The following is a 25,690-nucleotide window of genomic DNA, read 5'->3' as shown; positions in this document are numbered from 1 at the left end:
TTTCTCAACTGAAAATAAATCTCATTCTTAAATCTATTTAAAGACACCAAATGTATGTTGTACCTTTTTTTGTTTTATTATTTTGCTTCAAAATCCAATTTGTAATGTTGTGACTTATACCTTGAAACTCTTTATTTTATGAATCTCTATGGACAAAATGAACGAGAAAGACGTCTCCAGAAAGCAAGGGCATGGTTAAACTTTGTAGCGATTCTGGTCTTAGCAACACCGCTAATGGCTCTCAAATGATTTCTTTTGCAATTCAATTGGTTTATTTAAATGGTTTCTGAATAGTATACAGTGATAGCAAACTTTCCAAATGTGCTAAATGGACTAAACGTGGCCAAATCCATTAAGATAACAAACACGACTGATTTCGCATTTATCGCACAGGCTACAACTAGACCACAGCCTCTGAATAAAAACCCAAGTCAAACAAAATCACTCAGATTCCGGCAGCATTAAGAAGGTCTATTACTGCTAGCAGAGTAATTGGTTAAATAGTTGCTCAAGGCGCAGGTCTCAAATTTAAGCTAGTGGGATGGAAGGCTCATGCCATTTACAATTACAAACCACTCAGGCTGGTGGCTTAATTTGAGTTTTGATTCAATTAGTTGATTTAATTGCTGTCCATATTGCTTTATGTCTCTTTGATTGATGGGCATGGTCAATGTGACGGCCGCGGAGCAGTACGCCATGCCAAGCATCCTAAGATGTGTACACACACACACACACACACACACACACACACAAGTCTTGCTGATGGAGTGAGGTTCATTAAAGCCCTGTAGCCCAAGGAGGAATCCTGCACTCAGCTGGTCTTTCACTGAAAAGCACCACTGCTCACTCACTCACTCACTCACCCTGAAGCTCAAGCAGGCACGTGCTCGCCAACACCAAACTGGACTTTCATGTGCAGCGCAAACGCGTTCGAAAATAAACAGCGATGTGTTTTCTGCTTTGCATAATTGCCATTTCGCTCAGATCATCACTAAGCAATTAAATAATAGCACTAAATGATGTTGTCCTCTTTGAGCGAACAATCACCTGAAAGTGTTGCAACGCCTCTAGAGGAAGAAAGAGAGAAAATGTTTATTCACAGCTTTGAAAGAGGCATGCGGGAGTGCTTTCCTAAGTGTGAGGCCATTAGAGAACCGTGTGTGTGTGTGTGTGTGTGTGTGTGTGTGTGAAAGAGAGGCAGCGGTGCAGGCAGCGACAGTCACACTCGCTCTTCACATCCTCTTTTCACTTTCCTGGAAAGTGCTGCAGTCAGGTCAGTGATCTCATATCGGTGCGGACCGTTAGCGCTGTAACGCCTTTCAGCTGCGCCTTCAAGAAACCCTCCATTATGTCCTCTATCACTAATTCATGCAACCTCTTTTACTGATATATATACAGCACATGTGTAGATGTGAAAGGAGAGTGAGGAAGAGTTTGGAGAAGTAGGAAAGAGCCAGGTAAGTGTGGTATTGAATAATGAACTCTTCCTTATACTCCGGAGAGGCTAAACACAGTAAATGCCCTATGAGTCCGGATCGGTTGTGGAATCACGGCTCTGACACGTAGCATGTCTCACCGACACCTGCCTCTTGCTTCCATTTGCAGCGCTCTCAAATGCCTGGCGCTTTCGTCATGTTTCACCAACACCATGTCTAGACATCCTGGAACATCTTTTAAAAGTGCTCCTTCCACCCCCTCAGCTGTCTCACGTTCTTTCTCCCTTCTTTCTTTCCGAGCCGCTATTTTCTGACTGTCGCTCCCTTGAGCGAGCTGTTAAGTGCAGTCTCAAAAAATCCCACAAAAAGCCCATTTACTGCAAGCTTCGGTTTCTACCCTCAATCCCAGCTTCCGTTCTTTTCTTTACTGTTTTAGCAACTAGTTTGTAGGCTAGAAAAAGTAAGAGGGGGGAAAAACTGGGGATAAATGCTAAAATAAATGATATATAGGCCCAATGTGTCAATTATGGAGAAAGCCTCTAAATGCTGGAATTCTTCTTCATCGTCTCACTCTGTCGCTGTATATTACTCTCAAACCTCAGCTGGACTGAAGAGACTGATCATGGGATGAACGGGTGAGTGTTGAGTCAAGGAAATAATAATTTTGTTCCTGTTTTCACACTTCATTCCCCTCCTGGCCATCTCACTACACATCTCGCCATGCACTAATACCACCTCACTTTCTAATATCTGTGTCCCTGGTCTCAGACAACGTAAGTAATGATGTCAGCTACAGCTGAGCTCAACATCAGGGTCAATGGCACAGTAAACTCACTGAGAGCTGCAGGCCCTATCCACAGCAACAGCTCCACAGAGGTCAGATCAACACAGCATGCAGAAATGGACCTAATATCTCTATGATCACGCCTGTCTTGTTGCCCATAAATGCAGAGGCCCTGAGTGCAGGAAGAGATGCAGTTTACAGAGGGGTGGGTTAAAAAAAAAAAAAAGGAAGATCAAAATGACATATGGATGTATTTATACTTACAAAAAACATGTACCAGAGCAGCTAAACACTACAGTCTTGCAGCGCTACTTCATGGTCCAGCACACTTCCACTGAGGAACTTGAGGAGATTGAGCAGAGCCAGATTAGAGCTGGGTTTGTTTATGCAATCCATCGTCCGTGTGCCGCGTATAGGTGGCGGATGATTGATTAGCACAAGCTAAGTCCTTTGCATGGCGAATGACTGGGCTGCTGTGCTTTCAGCTGTGTCTTGTTGCTTTAGTGATGACTATCGCACTACATTAAAATGAGCCGTGAGATTAAGACATGGAACACTCTTTTTGATAATAGCATGCGATTTGGTGAAAGAATACTTGTTGAGTTAGTCCAATTCAAACAGGGAATATTACTGCCATTAAACAAGCAAGCAAACAATGGAGGGTTTCCAGTACACCCTGAACAGATCTACCCTATTGTTCACTGTGATAATCTGCTATGCCAGTAATGACCAACTTAAGGCCTGCTTGATACATTTTCATGCCTAATTGTCAACAGTACCTCAATTTTTTGCTATTATACATGAAAAAGTAGATGGTAAGACTCAACCTGAGTAAGCATCACCACAGATATTTATTGTAAATCTACTCTAAATTCAAACTATTAGTCCTGCCAGTCAGCAGCAAGACGTTCAATTTTCGGTACTTATTTGGAAAAGAAAATCACCTGATTTCTACAGAATAATTTTAAACAAGCTTTAATTTAAGACGAGAATACAACATGATTATTTATTGCTGAAAACATCATCAAACTGGCCAAAGTATTAAATAAACACACAAGCACTCTGGGACTTTTCAGTATGACGTCATTCTAATTCTATGGAAACCTGAGGAGCTTTCTGTGCAGTTCTGCACGCAGATTCCGTGAGAGCCGACTAATAACCAATTCCTGGTCAGACAATTAACTCAATCACAAAAGAAACAGTTCAAACAGGACCTGACAATTTTATAAACTAAAACTGTGACAACTAGTATGCAAAGGCTAAAATATCGAGTGATGAATGTTTTGATGGCTTTGGAGAGGTTGGAAAACAAACATCCTGCTTCTTTCATGAGTGCTAACAGCCAATCGAGAGGAAGACAGATTTTTGGCGCCCTGGAGTGTCTAGCCATCGGAGAAGTATGTACAGACGTGTGTTACTGGCGGATGTAAGTGCATTGTTCATAGTTTCGTGACAAAAGCTCTAATCATCATAAGTTCAGCCGGTCACAGTTCAGTCAGCTCAGTGGTGGTCACAGCATGCAAGTGTCCATTTGTGTCAGGAAAACTATGCTCGTGTACATGTGTTCTTTCTTTTACCAGCTGCCATGCATGACTGTTCAATGGCCAGCCATGTGAGCGTTTCAGTTTTGGGAAGCTACTTTCAAAACTGTAGTTTAACGAGCAACCAGATATTCATAAATTAAAGTAGTTCAACTAAAGTCAAGCTGAATAAGCAGTTAGCAACGCTATAAATTATAACTAAAAGCTAACAACATTGATGTGTGAGTATATATAAAGGTGTTGTGTATGTGTGTTTTAGAGAGTATGTACGCGTGTTGCTGTCACAGTAAAGCTCTGCCCTGAGGGTCGAACTGAATTCTCAAGAATGAAGAGGAAGGAGAGGAAGAAAGAAAGAGAGTGTGCTTGAGAGCTGTCGCTAACATCCTCTTCACAATGAAGCTATTGTGGCATGTCCGGCTCCAATAGTGTGGGCTCTCCTTCAAGTGCACAAAAACCCATCGGCCTTAATAATTTTAAAAGAACACGTATATTTGGTTCACTAGACTGCAAAGGAGAGTCCTTTCAACTTTGACACACAATTACTGTAAAACCTTTCCATAATCACAGTACTGTGCTAATCAACCACAAAACATACAAACATGCATTCAAATCTTCATATCAATGAAGAAGCATAAACAACATTTAAGCATTGCTATGCTAATTATTACAAGTTATGACCACCATCATTACTACTACTACAACTAGAAAAACGATCTAATTTTGAGCTGTGAAGCAAATGAACTGATACGCTATAATAAATCAAATGTGAGAAAAATATTTGCTGCAGCATTTTGTTTAAAGACAGACAGTGTATTAGCATTATCAAATTTTTAACAGTCTTTCTGAGAGCTCTGTAAGGCTAAAGGGGGATGGGGATTTGAGAGTGTGCACTCAGTACTGTAGGCTTAACGGGGAAATAGATATAAATGTGTTTTTTTGGGGCAGCTGAAGTAATGAGGAATGACAGAGACATAATCCCTGTGTGTAACCTCAGTAAACACTGGCAGCGGTGGTGTGGGGAGGGACACCGCTCTTGACAGGGTTGAGGCCTGTCCTCTTCCCCCCGCTTAAATAGAATTTACGTTAGGTTAGCACCAATGACAAAAATCCAATTTGCAACATTATGCCGCTAGCCAAAATCTAATTTTAAGATGACTGCATTTCAAGAGTTTTCTCTTACATTCCTTGCGTGACTGTAAACTGGAAGTCTTGCTATTACCTTTATTCGCTCTCTATTATCTGCATGGGGATAAATTCCCAGTTCTCAGTTTTCCAATCTCATTGTTGTTAGACTATGCAAGAATGCGAAATCTGTGGACTGGAGGAAAGGGATAGATGGAATGAAACATGGAGAAGTAGTTAGCGACTGATAAAGTAGAAGAAGAGTCTAAGATGTCCCCTGACGCTACAATCCTCTTCTGAAGAAGCGCCTGTGCGTGAGGAGATGCTAAGTGTCGAACCATATGCTTTCGACCCTTCAAAGAGGCTCCCGGCTGAACCTGCCTTATTAAACGAAGCGTCCCACAACTACAAAGAAAGCTGTCCAGGTATTACATATGCAGATGCACTGGCTCACCCACAGCTCAACGATACAATCCCACGCTGCTTTACAACCACGCAGATAAATCCCACATCAGCTGTAAAGTCGTGTCTAGATGGCAAACCTGTGAATCTGTGAAACGTCTAAGAATAATATTATGACACTTACTCACTGGAAGAGATGATGAAATTGGGATCCATTAATTTATAATTAAAATAAATAAATATATATATATAAATAACAAATAAATAAATTATTATTTACCTAATACAGACGGTGTTATCTATCTACCTATGTATCCACTTTATATATATATATATATGTGTGTGTGTATGTGTGATGATTTTCAGCCAGCAGCCATTACTCTAGGTGTCACTTCAGAAATCATAACACACACACACACACACACATATTATATATATATATATAATGTAAATATTTTGTATTTATGTTTGTACCTTTTTTTCTAATTAGTGAAGCTATGGTGAGCATAAGAGACTTAATTCAAAAACAGCTATCTAAAAAAAAACATGATCACAGACTTTTGAATAGTACAGTGCAAGAATTTTCAAAATGTACAGTTGTATGCCAATTTCATAATTTTTATTTAGTCACTTTCCTCAGTTTTTTTGGGATGGAAATTGACAGATTCATAGCATTCTCTTACACTCTATCAAATGTAATCGCACATACAAACATACTGTATTACGTTGCACATGAATCCTGAAAGACCTTTCACAGAAAGCCAGTTATTGTCTAGACACAACCCAGACACGACCCATGACAACAAATGAAGAGGGTACTCTGGACGACTATAGGGTAATTACCAATATTCGGCCGTTACTCTCAGCACTTACTGCCACATTAGTCGGTACCTTCAACAAAGACCCGAATGGAAATGGCTCAAACTCTTAAAGTCTGGCACCGATTCCTAACTGCAGTCGGACGTCTGGGTGAAAAAGACACAGACTGACATAACGGATGGCTAGCGCTCATCAGAGGCTCCAGCACCCTGTCCCCAGCCACCGTGCTGTTTATTTAGAGCCTCTCGCCGCAATCCATTTTTCGTCCGTACTCTGGGTTTCCTGCTTCAGGAGATGCTTAACGTTACATTCATCCGCCAGCCCGTGGGGCCAAAAGTTGAGAGTAATGTGATCAGTAATGAATTTTGTGTTACATTAGGCTGTATAAATGGACGGACAAGCGCAGACTACAAGTGTCCGGGAGTCGGGCTTAATCTAATGATGCAAAAATAGAGACAGAACCAATTATGGAGAGGGCCAACTCAGTGCTGCTGCAGGGACTGCAAATGAATAGGTACAAATCAAATTAGTGCCTAATAGACGCGCTACGAGAGAGGGCCAGTCGATGCTAAATGCATTAGGGCCTTGTGACCTCGCTGCTCCAAGCAGCGGCGTCCAGGATCCAACCTCCATCTTCTCCAGATATCAAAGAAAGTCTTGTTCAGACGAGGGGGAGGGCCGGAGAGCAGCAGCTTCCTAAATGAGTTAAACATTTGGATTGTCAAGAGTGGCAATTTCCCCCCTCATTTCGCTTCGCCCGGCCGCCTCAATGCGAATGACCTAATTTGTTATTGTAAAACCTCTGAAATGCGTCTTTTCCAAGATCTGTACGAGAAATCACGTAAATACGGCAGGACGTATTCTTATCTCTGTGTAATTCAAACAGGATTGAGAAGACGTAACTGATTCCCCTAGTCACTGGAGGAATTAGCAAGAGCAAATCGAACAAAATAGGGTTTACCTTATTAACTTCTGTGGGAGTTAGTTTGCTTTGGGGCTTAATGAGCTACTAATGAGAAGAACAAACTTGACTGAAGTTCTTTTGGTGGGTCTTTAACAAAACAAAAGATAAGAATTTTTTTTTTCTATACAGTCTCAGAAAAAGAGTACAAAGCTGGCAATATGTACAAAAAGTTCATACTAGTGCATTTTGAAAGGTTTATAATAGTGGCAGTTTTATACCTTTTTATCTCCATATACACAGACATCATAACATATTCTCCTTTTGAACATCACATAAAATAAATATGTCCCATACAAAGAAATTCAGTGGAATCCAATGTTATTCTGGGCCCCAAAGACCAGAACGTTTGAAACATTACTTTTTAAGAACAAAAATGTGAGACGTGCTTTTAAATCTGTTCCTTTTACTGGTATGTTATCTGAAATCCACTACCTATAAGATGTGCATAATTCCACTCACCTGTCCCAGAGCCCACTATGTCTCTGCTGGGCGACTCTGACATTGCATCTGCCAGCCTCTCCTTCAGGCCCTCTTCCGTGGCTTCCACAGAGGACATGTGACGCAGTCCGAAACTCTCAGGCCAGCTGCCACACACCTCCAGCAGGGTGACGCTGCGGTCAAACATGCCTGCCAGAGAAAAAAAAACGGAGAGAAGAACAACAGTTCAAAGCACGATTTTGCTTCACAGTGCAATTTTATTTGTGCAAACTGCAGTTTTTTCTGTCCTTTTCTAATGTTGATTATCAAATTTTATGATGATGAATGTACCGAAATCACAGCGTACTGACTTGCAAGTATTCTGTAAGTCTCACTGAAGTCATAATGCAAAATGAAGCTGAAAAGTGTCTATGGCTATGCTGGTGTAACTCGGAGGTCATAAACAGCTATCTGTGTTTCATCTGGCACACATAGCAGTTCGAGGCCCATCCGACCCCCACCTTCCTCAGACTGGGATAGCAAAGAGGAAATGACTGACCCCTGAAAAACACCACTGTGGGCCAATATGACTTCAAACAAAAACACTGGGCTCATTTTTTCCAGCAATAAGCGCCTAGGCCAATAAAATAGATATTGCATAAGGAGGGGGGGTGTCAAGAAAGTGCAGTTTGTCTGTGTCCCGTGATGCTGCATTTCAGACAGTGGCGTCTTTCTGTTATAGATACCTGCAGCATGAAATACAGCTGCTTTATCTGAACGGCCTGTAGGGAGACCCTTTGATCTGCAGGCCAACGGCTATCTGGCCTTGTCTGGCCTCCCCTGCAAACCCTCAGCCACACTCGAGGCCTCTGACAGGCGCTAATGCGCGGGCGAGAGAGGAGCGAGGGTGGCCGGTGGCGCAGCGCTGATAGGGAGGCAAGAGGCCTGGCGTTATCTGCTGTAAAACACCAGCCCAGCCAGACTCACAGACAGCAGATAACTTCATACCACTTCATAAAAAGCTGTTTGTCCCGTGTCTGCCATTGACTCCTCAAAGCACTGAAATCGCTCGAGTCAACAGGCCTGCCATCAAAGCAACTTCCTGCGGAGGCAGAGTGGGAATGCCAACCGTACCTGCCACCCACAATCAACAGCTCTGTTTGTCACCAAGACACTAAAGCACATACACCGAACAGCACTTTTATGAGATTTGATAATAAATTTCATAATACCAAAAAATGAATACATGAATCATCTTTCAATCAAATCAATAAAATAAAAATAATTTTGAACACAAACATTTGCTTAAAAATTAAACTATATGAATTAAAATGACCAACAAAATATACAATAAATATACACCGCCTGTTGATTTGGAGTCACTACATTGTCTTTTTTGTCTCTTATAATCACCCAGACTGCATTTATTTAATAAAGATTAAATAATAACAATATTGTAAAGTATATTTAAAAAAAAGAGTTATGTCATTTATTCCTTTGATGGCAAAGCTGAAATTCTCATCAGCCATACTCCAGTCTTAAGGGTCACATGATCATTCAGAAATGATTTGGTGCTCTTGAAACAATACTTCTTTATATTAACATTTTAAAACAGTGTGCTGCTTATTGTTTTGTTAAAATCATGATCAATGAAATTAATAAATACATAAATATTACTGTCTCTAAACTTTGACAGCTCAGCTTATTGGTCAGCAACCTGTTCAGAAGAAAGACAAGAAAGACCTGACCAGAGCAAAGTGCTTTCTTTCACGCTCAGAACCATCAAACTGCTAAAAGTGTAGGAGGCTGTACGTCTGTGAACATTATTTTAAAGCAGCTAAACAGCTGAAGGAGAACGGCACAGAGGATGTGGGGTCAGAAGTTCATCCCCACCAATAGGGAAGATCTCTTCATCAGACTGGCTGACAGCCGCCACAGCCCACATTCCGCATTATTCACACCCGTCAGAGCTCAGCCTCACCAATTCAATAATAAAACGCCAGCCGCAGGTTCTGGGTGAGACAGGAGGCCTGAGCGGATCCACGTGGATCCCCGTGTGTTCTTCTCTCTTTTGATTCTCCACTGTTTGAACCACTGAGGTATGAGGATGTGATGTTAACATTTAACAGGCAGGAGGGAAAAAAAAACGTCACATGGGTTTTTTACTATCATAAAACCCATGTGGGTTAGTCATCTCCTAGATGTTGGCAAACGCTGGGCTACTTATCTCATTTTTTAGATTTTCTTTATTTAGTTCAAAGAACATTCACCTTGAAAGCCTTGGGTTATGGCAGGTTTACTGAGGCATGCAGGGGACACGCATTATCCCGTTTCTGGGCTACAAGGGGTACCAGAGAAGCGTAAACACCTAAGAGAACAGCAAAGGTGGGGCTAATTCAATTAGGTTTTATTAAGGGGCCATAAGTGAAATTGAGCTAACAAGCAATTATCCCCAGGAAAGTGTGTTAGACTTGTGTAATGTTGCTCACTTGTATCTAAAAACAAACAGGCTTCTCGTGGAAAAAGGACAGTGTGTAAATCACAGGCTGTCGTTTGTCCAACAAGGCATCTGCTTGAACTGCCCCTGCCGAGAAGACCTCCACCTTTTTCTGGCCTTCTGCCACTTTTATTTAGAAGAGGGTAGAGGGAGGACAGGGGAGTAGGAACATGAAGTGTCCACATGATCAGCACAGTATGGTAAACATACTGTGTTGATTATGATCATGTAATAAAAGCATTTAGATGGCAATTCACAAAAATTCTATAAGCTAACTAAAATAAAGAAAACAAAAACATTTAAATAAGCTAAAATACAAAAAACACTATGACTAACTACTAATAAAACTGATTACTAAAATTTTGGTGGCAACCAGTGGGAAAGCAGCATGGCCAGAATTCATTAGAGGCCTGCAGTTAGTCAAGTAAACTTTATTATCAGTTGATTATGGCCTTGCTCGAGTGAGTGTCCTCTTTGAAGAGATCAAGCCATCCAACTCTCCAGATAAGAGCGACACTGGGCACTCAGGCCGGCTTTATTTCCGTGCCCTCCAGCTCCTCGGTGTGTACCCTGCTTTCACTGGCTCTTAATCAGAGACCACTTTAAAGTGCCGCCGGTATACAGACACACACAGCATCAACGGCTCCTAAAAGCCAGACTGACAGCGCTGCAGTAGAGCGCACCACAGCTAGAGCGATATGGACCCAAAAGCTGCCAGAAGTGTTTAGCGGCGATGTGTGAGTGTTAATGTAGATGTAAGCTCTGAGGATTAGCAGTCAGATAGATGGCCATAAGGAAGTCTTTTCCCCCACCTCCAAGGCCCCCATCCTCATTACATTACACTGCCTTTTAAATCATTTACTCCCTCGCTCTCTCTTTTCACTCTCGCTCTTTAGCTGTGAGAGTGTGAGTAATCCCATCAATACCCTCACCGGGCTTTTACGCTCTCTTTCACACAATGGATTCCGGCTCACTCAGCCACGGCACTCTCCGCCCCGCTCAAAAGCCAGGTCGGCAAACTTAGAAAAACAGAGCGCCGTCTGACAATTAGCCTTAAACCTTTAATAGCCAAGAGAGCAATGCTTCGTGTGTGGCACTGGCTGGGGCTTCTTAAATTGTCAGTGCGAAAGTGTATTCAGAGACATTGTGTCTCCTATTCATAAAAACACCTTTATTCACTCTATGGGTGTGAAACGGCTCTTCCTGCAGGAGGAGGATCAAAAATCAGGGTTAAATCCGTGATAATGCCGCTAAGAGTTATGATGACCTGGTGTCTCCACAAAAGGGTTGTGAAATGATCATAGCGCTGGATCATAAAGCACCCATTGAGCTTATCTAGATTAGTAAATCCTGCCTGGGCTCACGAACACCTTTAACAGATTAAGAGAAGCCTATGTTTTTATGTATTCACACGCTCTGCCCTTTGTGTTCTCCTTCTTTAATTATATATGGTTTCAAAACACTTATTCATTCCGCTGAGAGATGGGATGGAGAAGAGGCGTAAACAGGAAGCCAAAAACTCACTACATCTAGCATTAACATGCATTTTAGGTAATAGGATAGATATTTTAGATGGTTTTAAATAGTTTTTACCACATCTATTGAAGATATCAATGCAAATGTGATTGTATTATTAGATTACTTTGACGTAAGTGTTGGAGTGAATGAGAATCAGTTTGGTAAAAACAACAACATTCTATTACGTGCTATTATGTAAAGGAGGCCTTAAATTTACCACTAGAAATCAAAATCATGAAGTTCGTGTAAGGTTTTATATACTAAATGATTGTGTCGGTGTCAAGATTACAAAAACATACAAGAGCTTTCACAAGCCCCCATCTGATAGAGTGCACAGGTGTTATGTGAACCGTACTAATGTCAGAAGAAACCCATTGCATTGATGATTAAAGCAATAGGGGTGATGTTGTGACCAGTGAGGGCCTCATCAATATCAAACCCACTGGTTTATATAAGGTCCGCTTAAGAGTGATTCCAGGCAGGACTGGGGCAGCTGAACTCGTCCCATCCACCTCCATTTCCAAGTTCAAGCCACTCTTCTCATTAGTTGCTCTCAGAAGCCCTCAGAACCCCATAACTCAACATCAAACATCAGCATTAGCGAACAGCGTGGCTGATGCAGCCTCTGCGGTTCTCGCTCGACGTCCGGGAAATAAACGAGGGCAGAAACGAATGCGACCTCGCTTGGGACAACACTGCTGTGTGTTTCTCTTTTCCAGTTCCTTCTCTTTACGAATCGGGGGCCATGGGACCGCGTTAATAATAAAGAGCGCCGCGGTCCCGGCAATGATTAAAGGAGAATGATACGCTTGACGCAGAGCAGACCCTGCAGGGTGTGTTTGCTGACAAACTGCCCCGCTCACTGACAGCTCGGGCGAGAGAGCACACTCCCATGGCCCTGTTCGGCGGGGTTCACACACACAGGCACGCAAACACACTGCATACACACATTCGAGTGTTGATCGGTCGAGTCTTTCACCACTCACGGCGGACTTCGGCACATTAGCGTAATATATGCTTCTGAGTTAAACAGTGATCGCATATTAGGTGTGTCCCGGGGCTTTTCTAATAAATGAAACTGATGGAGTCCGTGTAAACAGAACACAGCCTAATGATGGAGAGGGAAAGAACGAGAAGCCGTTTTCCACCAGCCAAAGTGGCAGGGACGCCTAATTGATATGGAAGAGTATTGTATTACGCTGTAACTTAATGAGGCAGACGTCTTGTTTATGCTGAGAAGCTAATGTGTTTCACAGCTACTTGAGTGCATTCATTTCTCTGACAGGCTGGAACTTATCGAACCCCTCCCCGCGCTCGCCAGAGCCAAACCCTACGGGGCCGCACCGATCCACGAACAAAACATGACGCCAGGGCTTGACTCAACAATCAGCACTCAAAATACTATCGGATCTTATTTAAAACAACAACATACACAGTTGCTACACTGCTCTTGTCAATAACCTTCAGCGTGGTAAGAGTTCACGGCAATCACAGTTGGCAAATTGTAATATTTGTAAAAAATTTTAGAGAATCGATTACTTGGACTGTGTTGGACTTGTAAAATGAATCAGTCCAACTCAGCTGACAATAAAAAAGATGTCTAGAAAACAACACGTTTTTGTGCACTATTCAGAAATAAACTAAAAATCTTTTACATTTTTACTGAATTTAATTTTAAATGTAAACAAAGCAGAATAACAATTTGAACATAAGGTAAGGTATTACAATTAAAAAGAATTCAAATGAAAAAAATTATATAACATTTGTAACTAGAATGGCAAAGCTTGTGAAGTAAAAGTTCTAAAAATGTAGAAAAAAGTTTTAAAAGCCTCTTTGTTTGAAGATTTATAGATCAAACACACTTATCAACCAATGAACAAACTAGAACAGATGAAAAAATATCAACTTAATAAACTATCGAGCAAACCACTAAACGAAAGACCAAACACACTACAGAATCTACTGAACCACAACTAAGCAACTAAACCAATGAACAAACCATCGAAACACACATGAACAAACTACTAAAGAAACAAAGAGCAAACTACTAATCGAACAAACAAACTATTAAATCATAAATGAACAAAATGCTAAAAGAACAAACAAACCATTGAACCACATATGAGCTACTAAATGAATAAACTTCAAACTTAACAAACAAACTGTCAAATTAATAAGTTACCAAACCAACAAATGATAGAGAGACAGAAAAAGACAGACTGACGGATAGACAGACAGACAGACAGGGTGTCGTCAAAGCATACCGTGTGTGTGTGTGGACGTGTTTCTCAGATCTATGAGAGACGCGTAAAATCTGGCGCTAGGGGTGAGTATCCACATTAATCACAATACCGCCCATCCCAGCAGACCCCATCCATCAGACCGCTGTTGCCGGCGGAAACTCGAGCCCACGCACCGCCTGAGTCTGCCAGCCCGCAGTTGACGGATGGACATGGCCTTAATCCCCACATAACACAAACACACACCTGTACTCACTTTCTATGTCAGTCTCACACACACATACTTCTAATACCTCAGAGAAATGAAGATGCACACAGGGACAAATACTGTATGCATTAGGTTCATGCAATAAATCTGAAATGTAACATTCCTGTTAGATCTGGCTTGACTACAGAAATGCATCCCTGATATAAATACTAAGAACTTTGCTCTCACAAAAAATAGTCTACATGAAACCAGGATGTATTACACTTTGTGATGGCTAAACTGAATTGCAGCATATAAAAGTATTATTAATTTACATAAAATGATTAATTACTGGCTTTTAACCAATTGGTTAGCATTTAAATTAGTTTATACCCATGTCACTTAGCTATTCAGATATATTTTACTGCCCGCCATTTCAAGTCCAACAAGTCCAAAGCAAAAACACTCTCTCTGTGTCTCTTTCAGCATTTATTTACAGTGTTTGCATTTCCAAAGGTCTTGATAGTTCACACTTTCAGTCAGGAAATGACCCAGCAAAAACAAACTTGCGCTGCATTCTGTTTACTGTTGCCTTAACACACAATGACTAAATAACAGCATCTTATTTAGATATTCTCATGCGAGCAGAAATGGAAAGTCGCGCTCAGGGCACTCAGGGGGCTTTGTGATCTCATTTGTAACGAGGAGGGACGCTCAGACAGACATGGCGACGGTGATTCTTGCGTTTGTCCGGCTAACTAAGTTAGGATCGCACGGACAACAATTTGTCTCATGTCCACCACTGGGGGAGGAGAGAAAAGGAGAGAAAGTGAGAGAGAGAGAGTGAAGACGTGCAGAGGACAGAGGTCTCAGCTGGCTGTGAGATGGGAGGTTAGCGCCGTAGAGTTTCCCCCTCGCACAGACACGTCCACAGGGCCCTGGCCTTGTCAGATGGCATTATCTATCAGACCGGTGATGTGCACCATAGAGGCCACACTATGAGAGAAAGTGATCTGATTGATTGGAAGCACTGTACACCTGACTGGAACAATGACTTGATTGGCCACCAGGTCGGAGGACCCTTGGTTCTCCCTTTCAATGACAGAGCAGCAGTGGACTACTAGACTAAACCTGATAACGCTTGGGAAGAACTGTATACGTCGGATTCATAAAACAGATACTGTAGCTCTTTGCTGGTAAACCTGATTTGGATAAGTCATGATGTAATAACTAATGAAGGTACATTAATGTACAAAAGTAAACAACTTGCAATTAAGTTAAACGGTACCTACAATTAAAGAAACAAAATGTATATCTTGGTCAGAGCAAACCTGACACAGAACAAGCTACACAAGCAAAACATGAGCATATAATAATTATCATAACAAAAAAACAAAACAAAAAGAAATAATACTTTTTAATTTATAATTATTTAGACATATAACTAATTAATACTTATTGTTTTACTACATTGAAAAACTATTCAGAAATATCAATCAATTAATCAATAAAAATAACAATAATAATAAATATTTAATATACAATTTAGTATAAGATATTCACTTGGTCTCTTGGTCAGTGCAAACTTGACAAGGTGCAAAAGCAAAACTAAATCTATATATGCATGTATTAATTCATTAATTTGTTAATTTCTTCTTTTCTTAATAGCAAATTGTTGTTGTTGTGGTTGTAAAAGTAAAATAAATAATAAATAATATTTTCTGGTTAAACGTATGTAAAATTAAATTCAGAAAATGTATATTTATATTAATTAATATTCAATTTAAATTATTTAACATGCAACCTCTTTTCACAATCCAATCAATCCAACTTAAAAAGCAAACTGTTCCAGATAAAGCTGAAAACCAAGCTGTGAAGCTAATTAAAGGTCTAATTTAGAGATACATATTGCTTATAATCACTTACAAACACTTCCTGCATCGCGCCGAAAGTTCAATTATAGGTTTAGTGAAGCTGAGCGCTGGACCACCACGTTCTGATGTGGCAGCGTAAAGCAAAGCCTCCTCACAGTAATAACAGCTCTGATCTCCAGACTCGAGGGCCACGCAGGACAAGCACCACCCGTACTGCCAAAGAGCCAGCCTGCCGTCCCCAGGGTCCAGGCAGAGGTCACGGCCCACTTTGGCAGCAAAGAGAGTAGGCAGAGAGGATTTTCATTTGGACATGGTGCAATCTGTCACAATCCCATTTGATAATGAGAAATCACCGCCTAATGTGTCTTTAATCTGAGCGTTTTCGAGTTATTAAGCAGACTACGCAGCCATAGTTATATTTTCCTATCCACTGTCAAGTCTAAACCCTCTTAAGTGGAAGTAATCTTATTGGAGAGACTGAGGAGAGAAGTAAAGTCTCATCAGTCAGTGAGTTTGGAACTGTGTGTTGCAGGCCACTGAAGAGCATCTGATATGATTGTGGCCAAATCCAGCCGCCCACCTGGGACTTCACTCATTCTCTCCTTCCAGCACTCAAAGCTGCTTATCCATCACGCCGTTCCAACCGGACAAACAGGCCTTAAACAACTTGTGTCAAATCTCCTCATTTGGGAGTCCAGGTCTCCTATTGGTTTAAACCTGTAATCTGAAAAAACAACTATTATTTAGAATACCTAACACCGCAAAGGACTTTAGTGATGGAAACATATATGCTAATAAAATCATATCTGCTTGACACTTTTACTGTTGCTAACTAAAAAGATTCATGCGGTGCTTTAATGATTAGGAAAATAGTATTCTGTACTATAACTAGTCATAATATATACACATACATACAAAAAAACTAGATAATATACAGTTAGAAAGTGATGAACTGGATTTTACTTTTCTATGGCGGCTTCTCTTCACAAAAACTAATTATGTATCAATGTCAAGAATCAATAATGAAATAGACAAAAAATAAATAAATAAATAAATATTTTAATAGTCAGATTTATCTAGAAATGACACAGCTGACATTGCATGTGGTGAATTAAATCTGTGAGTCTTTTAGCTAGATAATAAAATGCAAAGATGTAAGACAGAAATGTATTAAGAGTCCATTACAAAATTAAAGTAGTACATAACATAAAATGACGTATCTGAATCTGAAAATACTCGAACAATAGAGAAACTCACCCTGAGCTACGAAGGGTCAAGGACTAGCAATGGAATCAATGCTAAGCAACTTAAAATTAGATTTTAAACATAACCCGAATGGTTAAATGCTGAGAGCAGCCAAGTGTGCACAGACATGTATGAATGCAAATAAAACGTCGGAAGCAAGGCAGCCTGAGAAGAAGAAAAAAGAAACTGCCTTCAGAAGGAGCAACGCCGAGCGGTAATGTGTGCAATGACATCTGGGACTGTAATCAGCCGGACGCTTTCAAGACCTGCCAAAGCAAACAAGGCAATAACAAATCCACTTTACAGATCATCGATCTGCCCCGGACCAGGCCAAGCCAAACACAGGAGGACAGGAGTCTGCAGAGCAGGGTCAGTGTCTTTCAGTGACCCTTAAAGTCCACCGATCCCCCCAACATAGTGTCACACCATCCCACCTACCGTCAAACACACCCTTTACCCAAAAACACCTGCAAGCTGAAGCGTAATTTAACAAACAATGGTGGGATGTTCAGTTCAGATAAATGTTTCTCTTAAATCTTCTCAAAATCTTTTGGGGCTAATATGTGACACTTAACATCTAAATTCGCATGTTGTATGTGACGCCCCGACACTCCCATAGTCCATTTATCACCACATCTGGCAACCTTTTCATCGCAAAAGGTGCATAAACAAATAAACAAATATTGTTTTTGGAGGAACTGCACATTCATGAAAGCATACAACGCACCTATCAATGATAAAACAGTTCCAGATGGAGAAGAATAATAAATGAAAGACCTCATTGATTTTTTTTGAGGGGGTGACTGAGTGCAGAAACAAGGCTCTAGCACACGAGTGTTTGTGTCGGGTGGAAAATGGAGACGGGTTAATCTGATTTGAGAACAGACCAAGCAGCGGTGGTGCTGAGGATGCTGCAGAAGCCAAAAGAACTGAGCAAGGCTGGAAATTCAGCAAAAATGAGACAAGACGAGACTCGGTCACTAAGTAAACGTTCACTTTGCGATTTGAGTGAACTAATGAGGTAGAAAGATCAAACAGGCAGAAGTCTCTATAGAGACTGCCAACTTTTGCTCTGAGAAGAGACCCAGAGAAACTACACTAATTTCAAAAGATTAGAAAGTTTAGTGGAAGCCCCACTGTTCCCCAAAAACCTAAAAGTTAAAATAATCAGCTCAGCACCAGATCGCCAACCAGGAACCAGAAAAGATTTAATACAGATTTAATTGATTAAAAAACATATTACGTATGATATGAATGTTACTGAATGCTTGTTTCTCATATTTGTAACCATGTTCCACAAAATGATTTTATGTCTTGCAACATATGCTACTTTACGATCGATCTATCTATCTATCTATCTATCTATCTATCTATCTATCTATCTATCTATCTATCTATCTATCTATCACAGTCAGTTAAATTAAAAAGTCAGACTTGTAAACAGATTAAAATGTGGTCTGCGTTAGCACTAGACAAGCTAGGAACAATAAGAAATGAATAAGACACAAATGGAACTATTTTTTTGCTGAGGTAGAACATAAATCGCCTGGTCAGCTCACACCACACATGCCCTGAATGAATGATGCCTCACTGGCAGGAACCACTGTCTCCACAGCTTGAAATGAGAGCAATGATTCACTCACTGAAGATCCAGCAAGAGCACAAAAGAGACACACACTCCTCTCCGTACAAACACAGCCCCCGAAGCCCAGAAGTAGGACAGAGTGTTAGAATTAGATCTGATCCACCACAAGGCAGCCCGCACCAGAGCGAGGTTTTTTCCTGATCAAAGCAGCGGTCGGATTTCCTCCACCCAGGCTGCAGGCAGCAGAGGAGGACCAAGGTACAGCAGCACTGCGCTCCATCAACACAGGGGCCAGATTTTCAACATTTTGGGGTAAAGTTCATCTGTTTTGGGTGTGGAAAAGTGAAGCAATAGATAAATTGTTAAATTCAGAGCAAAGAACGGGAACAGTTTGTCCTGTGTAAACTTTTTCCAGGGGAGAAGTACAGAAAAAGAGGTGAAAAACTGGAAGCCGCCGCATCTGCTCAGGCTCTGTGATGGACAATGAGCTCTGAGCTAATGTCTGAAGCAGCGACCTCTTTGCAAAAACCACAACCACATCATCTGAGAGCGGAAGAGGGAGAAACAGAGAGGGAAGCTGGAACGGCCTCATTATATCAGCCTGATATCATCCTAACCACGACCTCAACACCACACCACTACAAACAGAGAGACACGGAGACTGATGAGTGTGTGGAGACGTGACTCTGATGTGTTTAAGGGGAAAGACACTCAAATAATCCACTGCAAAGGTGGACAGATGGGCACAATGTGAGCTGACATCCTTTATGGGCTCTGCTGATTCTCAGTAATGCTAATCACTACTAAACTAAGTGAATCCCACGAAAAGAGTCAAGGGAAGTCAGACATTATTCCCCATAAATGACAATGAAGCCTATTTTAGGACCATTACACATTTTGAAATCATTCTATGACAAATAAAATTATTACAGATTTTCACTATATATATATATATATATATATATATATATATATATATATATATATATATATATATATATATATATACACACACATATATACATATATATATATATACACACATATATATATATATACACACATATATACATATATATACACATATATATATATATATATATATATATATATATATATATATATATATATATATATACACATATATATACATATATATATATATATATATATATATATACACACACATATATATATATATATATATATATATATATATATATATATATATATATATATATATATATATATATATATATATATATATATATATATATATATATATATATATATATATATATATATATATATATATGTAACTTATTGCAAACATGACCCATCATATTACATGACTCATATTTTATATATATATATATATATATATATATATATATATATATATATATATATATATAAATAAATTAATTTTAATAGCAACAAATGAAGCTGAGTATGAAGTTAAAACTTTTGGTTTTTACATCACTGTCCAGTTAGAAGAATGACAAATAAATAGAAAAAAAAAGAGATCTGAGATCAATAAATGTGACAGAAACTGACAGAAAACGTGTGAAAGAGAGACAAGGAATGAGCAAGCCAGTAACAGAAATAAAAAGAGAGAAAAAAGAAACAGAAAGAAGGATGAGGCAGAGTGCTGGAACAGTAATACAAAGTAACTAAATCCAGATGGGCCAGCAAGGCAATGCAAGTCGAGGAGGCGAGCGGCCTGTGTGAGAAAGAGCAGACGGATGCACGGCTGCCACAGCGGAGGGAGGCTGATATTCTGCGGCCTGTCTTCCCCTACAGCTCACACATCAAAGAGCCCAGGGCCCAGCCCCAAGCCAGCACTGCAGCCATGACAGAAAAACAACAACAACAACAAGTGAGCCAGAGAAAATCACTGTCAGATTTGGGCCGGGCCTCCCCACGCTCCTTCCCCTATCATTTTCTGTATTAGCTGTGGTCTGGGTGCAGAAATCTCCCATTATGTGGGTCAAGATGCATGGTTGTATGGATTTGAGAGCATCTACATGTCGTTTTCACCAAGCGGAGAGCTGGAGCCCAGCTGGTGCTGCGGTCGGTTCCGGCCCAAGATTTATACTTCCAGGGCGTTGATGAAACCGTTGCTTATGACCTGCACCCATACACACACATGAAGGGAGCGTGGCCAAGTCGTGATTAGAGCCGGAGCCTACGGCTTGCATCTTAATTCCAGAGGGCTGACTTCACACGTGCTCGACCGCTGCAATTACCACCCATTTCAACTTGGGCTCGGTTTCACAGCCTTCACAGAAAGCATTCTGCCCTCCCATTTCTTCATTTGCGCCGTCGTCCGACCTTCTGCAAGTTGAGAAACTATTAATTAAAGCATCATTCACAACTTCAAAGATGACAACAGAGAACAGAAAAAGACCTTGGGTGAATAAAGGAACGTAAAACAGGACTTTGGTCCTGCTAAAAAGGAAACAGAAGTCATGTGTGTCTTTAAGACAGCGGTGTAGTTCTGTGTTTGAGGTTGTAGAAAAAACAATCCAGGGCTGTCTGTGCTGTGATTTAAGAGTGTGCTTTTTCTATAAGCTTCTGGTCACTGCAAGTAATCACAGAGACATTGCAAAAAATCACTTCATGGACATCTTTTAGAATTATATGTAATTTAAGTTTTCACTAGACAATGTCATTTATATAAAAAAACAAAAAAACAAAAACCTATCTGTGCATAATAATTAGCATTTTTTAAATATTTTTTTAAATATAATTTTTTTAATTGTTAAGAATTACAAGTTTAGATTAGGAAATATCGATTTGTCTATTTAAATCATAAATCAATAATTTCTTAAAATTATATAATACTTTATATGTATAATAGAATTATAATTTTAAAATGAAAACATACAAATACAAAATCACTTTCAAATGTTTTTTTTTTATTTTCAAATACTTAATTTTTAAGGAAATAAAGTTTAATAAAGTTGCCCTTAATTGTCAGTTTGTATATATTTTTAATTTTAGAATAGATTTTTATTCTATTCATAAAGTCGTCTAATCTGCAAAAAGATCTGCAAATTCAAAAACAACATGATGTCTGTAAATCTAAATGACCAGTCAAGTCAAGACCTGTAAATATTAAAATCCAGTTTTGATGACTGATAAGTACTTTTTATTTTCATCTAAACTAAATTTAGATTTACTGACATAATGAACACCGCTCCCTCCGCTTTCTGGTTTATCTATGGATGGAAGGTGGAGGAGTGTGTGAGTGTGTTTGTGTGTGTGTGTGTGTGTGTGTGTGTGTGTGTGTGTAACAGGCCAGCTTCGACAGTGCTTTGCAGCCCTGTGCCCATATATCAAGCCTCCCGCCGTTCTGTGCCTCCTTCCCCGCTGTGCAAATTTGTCCAATTAGCCACGGCCCCACAGGGTGGAATTCAGTGTGAAATGGGCCTGCCACTGTCCACAGATTAACCAACAATAAAAACCATTTCACAGACACGCCCATTTACAGCCCGGCAACAGCAGCACTGGTGAGGTGAGATGCAGCGGTAACCTCCCATTACCCCAACACGTCCAACCCGTGGCTATTTTATCACCTCTCACCAATGACCCGCGCACTGACATAAAACCCCGCGAGCAGCCGGGATTAGACGCATAAGAGCTTTACTCATGGTATAAGAGGCTCCTGTCTCTGTTTTCCCAGTTCAAGAAAATTGCAATTCAACACATTACAAACAATAATAAACTGTGTGAAAAGTGTTATGAATTTTACATTTATAATCTAAAATGTAATAAAAAAGGAAATCTAAATATACAAAAAAAAAAAAAAAAAAAAAAAACTAACATCAATACTAAGAGTGGCAATAATTTTGGCCCAGTAACTAATTATTACATCATTTTGTAATATTTCAAAAACTGCAAAAATAATAATAAAACCTATACTAAGAGTGCCATTTTGACCCTGTGACTAAACATGTGTCTCATTATTATATACAGGAGTTTTCATTGCCAATGAAAAATAAAAAATAAAATAAAATAAAATAAAATAAAATCCATATTAACACCTATACTAAAAGTGCCAATTTTAGCCCTGTCAATAAACATGGGTCATAATTTTCAGGAGTGTTTTAAAAGAAAGAAAAACTTAAAAAATTATGAGTTAAAAAAAAATATATAATAATATGGTCTACAAATAAAATAAAATCCACACTGACATCAAATTAAGAGGGACATTAATTTTGACCCTGTGACCAAACATGGATCATAATTTTCAGGAGTGTTATAGTAATATAGGCAAAATAAAATAAAACTGAAAAAGTAAATCTTCATCTTCATCTTCATACCGAGTGCAATTAAACTTGTACTGTACAGCACGGCTTGTATTGTACTGTACAGCAGCAATAGTGCAATATAGATGCTGTGAACATGCATATAATAATTCTCAGGAGTGTTGTAGTGTGTCTTAACAATCCCAGACATGACTAATCAAATGAAGACGGTCTGGGACAGAGCTGAGTTCCAGTAAGGTGCTCAGGAGTTTCTGATAAACAAAAGAGCATCCATTAGACTCGGCTGTAGAGCACATGAAACTGCACTGACATCATTCCTAACGATTGTATCAGTATTTCAAGCAGATACTGCAGGCATGTTTGGGTCAAAACAAATCTGGGGCAATGCGTGGATTACCTGATAAAGTCTAAAAAAGACAGGATTACTAGGAAACTTGGAGGATTCTCCTTCCTGTTTACAGACCATAAAGCAAGGTTCGCAAAGAAACAAAAAGACAGAGAGAGCGAGGGAACGCTGATGAGCATAGAAATTAGTTTCTGCGTCGGCCACCCCTTCCTAGTCTCAGCTGAGCTGTTTTGACAAATCTGGCCATGTTATCTGGTGAGGTAAATCCGGCTAAACCTGGTGGTAATGTCTTCGAAGTGAAAGAGATTAATAAGTAACCGTTCCAAGGGCTTTAGTGCGGTTAAGATTCTTAACCCATTTAACCTCCGCTGGAACACAATCAAATCAGGACATGAGAGACCAAAACAGCCCCTCGGCAGGGCTCCAGACGTGATATGTTTTCCACGCTCGCTGTCTGTCATGTTTCAGGTCAGCTCCAACAAACAAAAGACGGCAAACAAATGAGTTTCTAAAGCAGACGAGCTGAACTTCGATGAGTGTAACGACACAGGTGCCGTCGGATTTAGTCGGAGCAGATCTGTTTCTCATCCAGCTGATGGCTTCTCTTGATTTACACTGGTGTAATTTTTCTGCTGTGGGCGCGTTGATGTTGTTTTGGCTTTCGTCTTTGGCAGAGCTGATTTTAGTAATCTAGTGCTAAGAGCGAAGGGGTGGGGGTTGAGGCCTCTCCTGACGCTTCGTCGGGACGGCCGTTTGATGTGGCCTGCATGTTTTTGTTCCTGGAGCGCCGTACATAATGAAACATCAAAGACCCGCCATGACCCTTATAGAGGCCGGGAGGAGAGAGGACACTTAAATCATCCGAGCTGCAAAGGTCCACAGCCATCAGGGCTCTCTAATGAAGATCAGCCTCCGTTCGCTCTCGCTGCTCAAGAATGACCACTTCAGCTCCTCCTGAACAAGTCCCCTGATCTGCAAATGTACTTAATCGCATAAGTCAAACCTCACGAGGCTGAGTGAAAGCCGAGGGCCAACGCGCGACGCTATTTCATCTAGCTTTACAGTGAGCGCTAGAATATTAAAAGACCAAAATCATGTTTACGAGCTCAGAAGAGCTTAAAATACTGCTTGTGCGCCGAGGAGCGTCAGTGTGATGAAGGGTTTCACGGATGGAGCTAACGGAAAAATAGCTGCGTGCTAAATTAACGCAAATACAGTGGTAATGAAGCAATACTACCCGATTCAGTTCAGACTACACTCGGAATAAATTGTATATCATATTTCCTAACAATTACAACACATTCATTTAGTTGCAACTAGTGCTGTCAAACGATTCATTGCGAATAATCGCATTCAAAAAAGTTTTTGTTTACATGCATGTATGTTTATTTGTATGTACATAATAAATATACAAAGTATGCGCGCACACATTTTGCAAACAAAAACTTTTATTTGGAATATTTTCATTCAATCGCAATGAATCGTTTGACGGGACTAATTGTAACATCTCAAACCTGCATTTTAGTCACATACAATGAAAACAAAAGACCCAAACAGCCTCTGTTCTATGTAATTATTTACTGAAATACTGTAAATTGTTCCTTTTTTACAAACTTAGAACTGTTTATTAAGTAGGTGCTGTTTAATAAAAATGAGTTGGCTCTAAAATAAAACTGAACTCCACTGATTTTTAACTTTCAGACATTTTTCAAAATATCTTTTGTGTTCCACAGAACAAGGTACATCACACAGCTTCAGAATGATATTACTCAGTAAATAATGCGTTTATTTTCCCTAAACATCAAACCATTTTTAGCATCTCGCTTGATATTTTTCCCTAAATATCAAACAGTCACAAATAGAGAAAAAGAAGTGTTTGATGCAAGCGATACGGTGCAATCAATACACGCTCTGGCCCATGTAAAGACGGCATCAGTATTGTGAAGAGCCTGCCAACATGCTGACAATGTTGGGGGGTAAACACATATTTTAATTCGTGTCTGTTTCCTCCCGGAGCACAGACTCAGACATCCAGTTCTGTCCGCCATCTTGACGTTTGCATGCATCAGGCCGGCGCTCCAGTCTAATATTTCCTTAATGTAATGGGGTTTGATCTGGGGTGTCGGATGTCCGATATTGTGCTGTTTTATTACTGTAAAGAGTGCTGAGGGAATCTCGGGTTGAGGCTGGCAGGACCCTCTCCCCTCCGCTCCAGCACTAGACACCGTTGTTAAAGCTTGTCTGTACGGCCCAATAACCACAGACGAATCAGCACTGCCAGAGTCTTATGGAAACTGATACACTCCCATCCGAACACTGCCTCCGGACACTGGATACTTATGGAGAGCATTAACGCCAAACCCTGCTGGACCACCTCACCCGTACTATGCCAGCAGCACACGTGTACACACTAACACACAAGACAGAGACCACATATGA

At 40.2% G+C, this 25,690-nt stretch overlaps 1 protein-coding gene across 4 annotated transcripts in view; it reads right to left on the bottom strand.

Annotated features, from left to right (window-relative positions):
• bcas3 (BCAS3 microtubule associated cell migration factor) overlaps positions 1–25,690 on the bottom strand; it is a 193,336-nt gene that overhangs the window by 6,445 nt on the left and 161,201 nt on the right. For all 4 annotated transcript variants that reach the window (XM_043258853.1, XM_043258854.1, XM_043258855.1 and 1 more), the window contains one exon: positions 7,528–7,695. In XM_043258853.1, the coding sequence (XP_043114788.1) occupies positions 7,528–7,695 (168 nt within the window). The remainder of the gene's footprint in view (positions 1–7,527; positions 7,696–25,690) is intronic.

Source organism: Puntigrus tetrazona, chromosome 15, assembly GCF_018831695.1.
Source record: "Puntigrus tetrazona isolate hp1 chromosome 15, ASM1883169v1, whole genome shotgun sequence".
NCBI lineage: Eukaryota > Metazoa > Chordata > Actinopteri > Cypriniformes > Cyprinidae > Puntigrus > Puntigrus tetrazona.
Note: the sequence above shows the minus strand (reverse complement) of the source record. Positions and strands in the feature narration are given on the sequence as shown.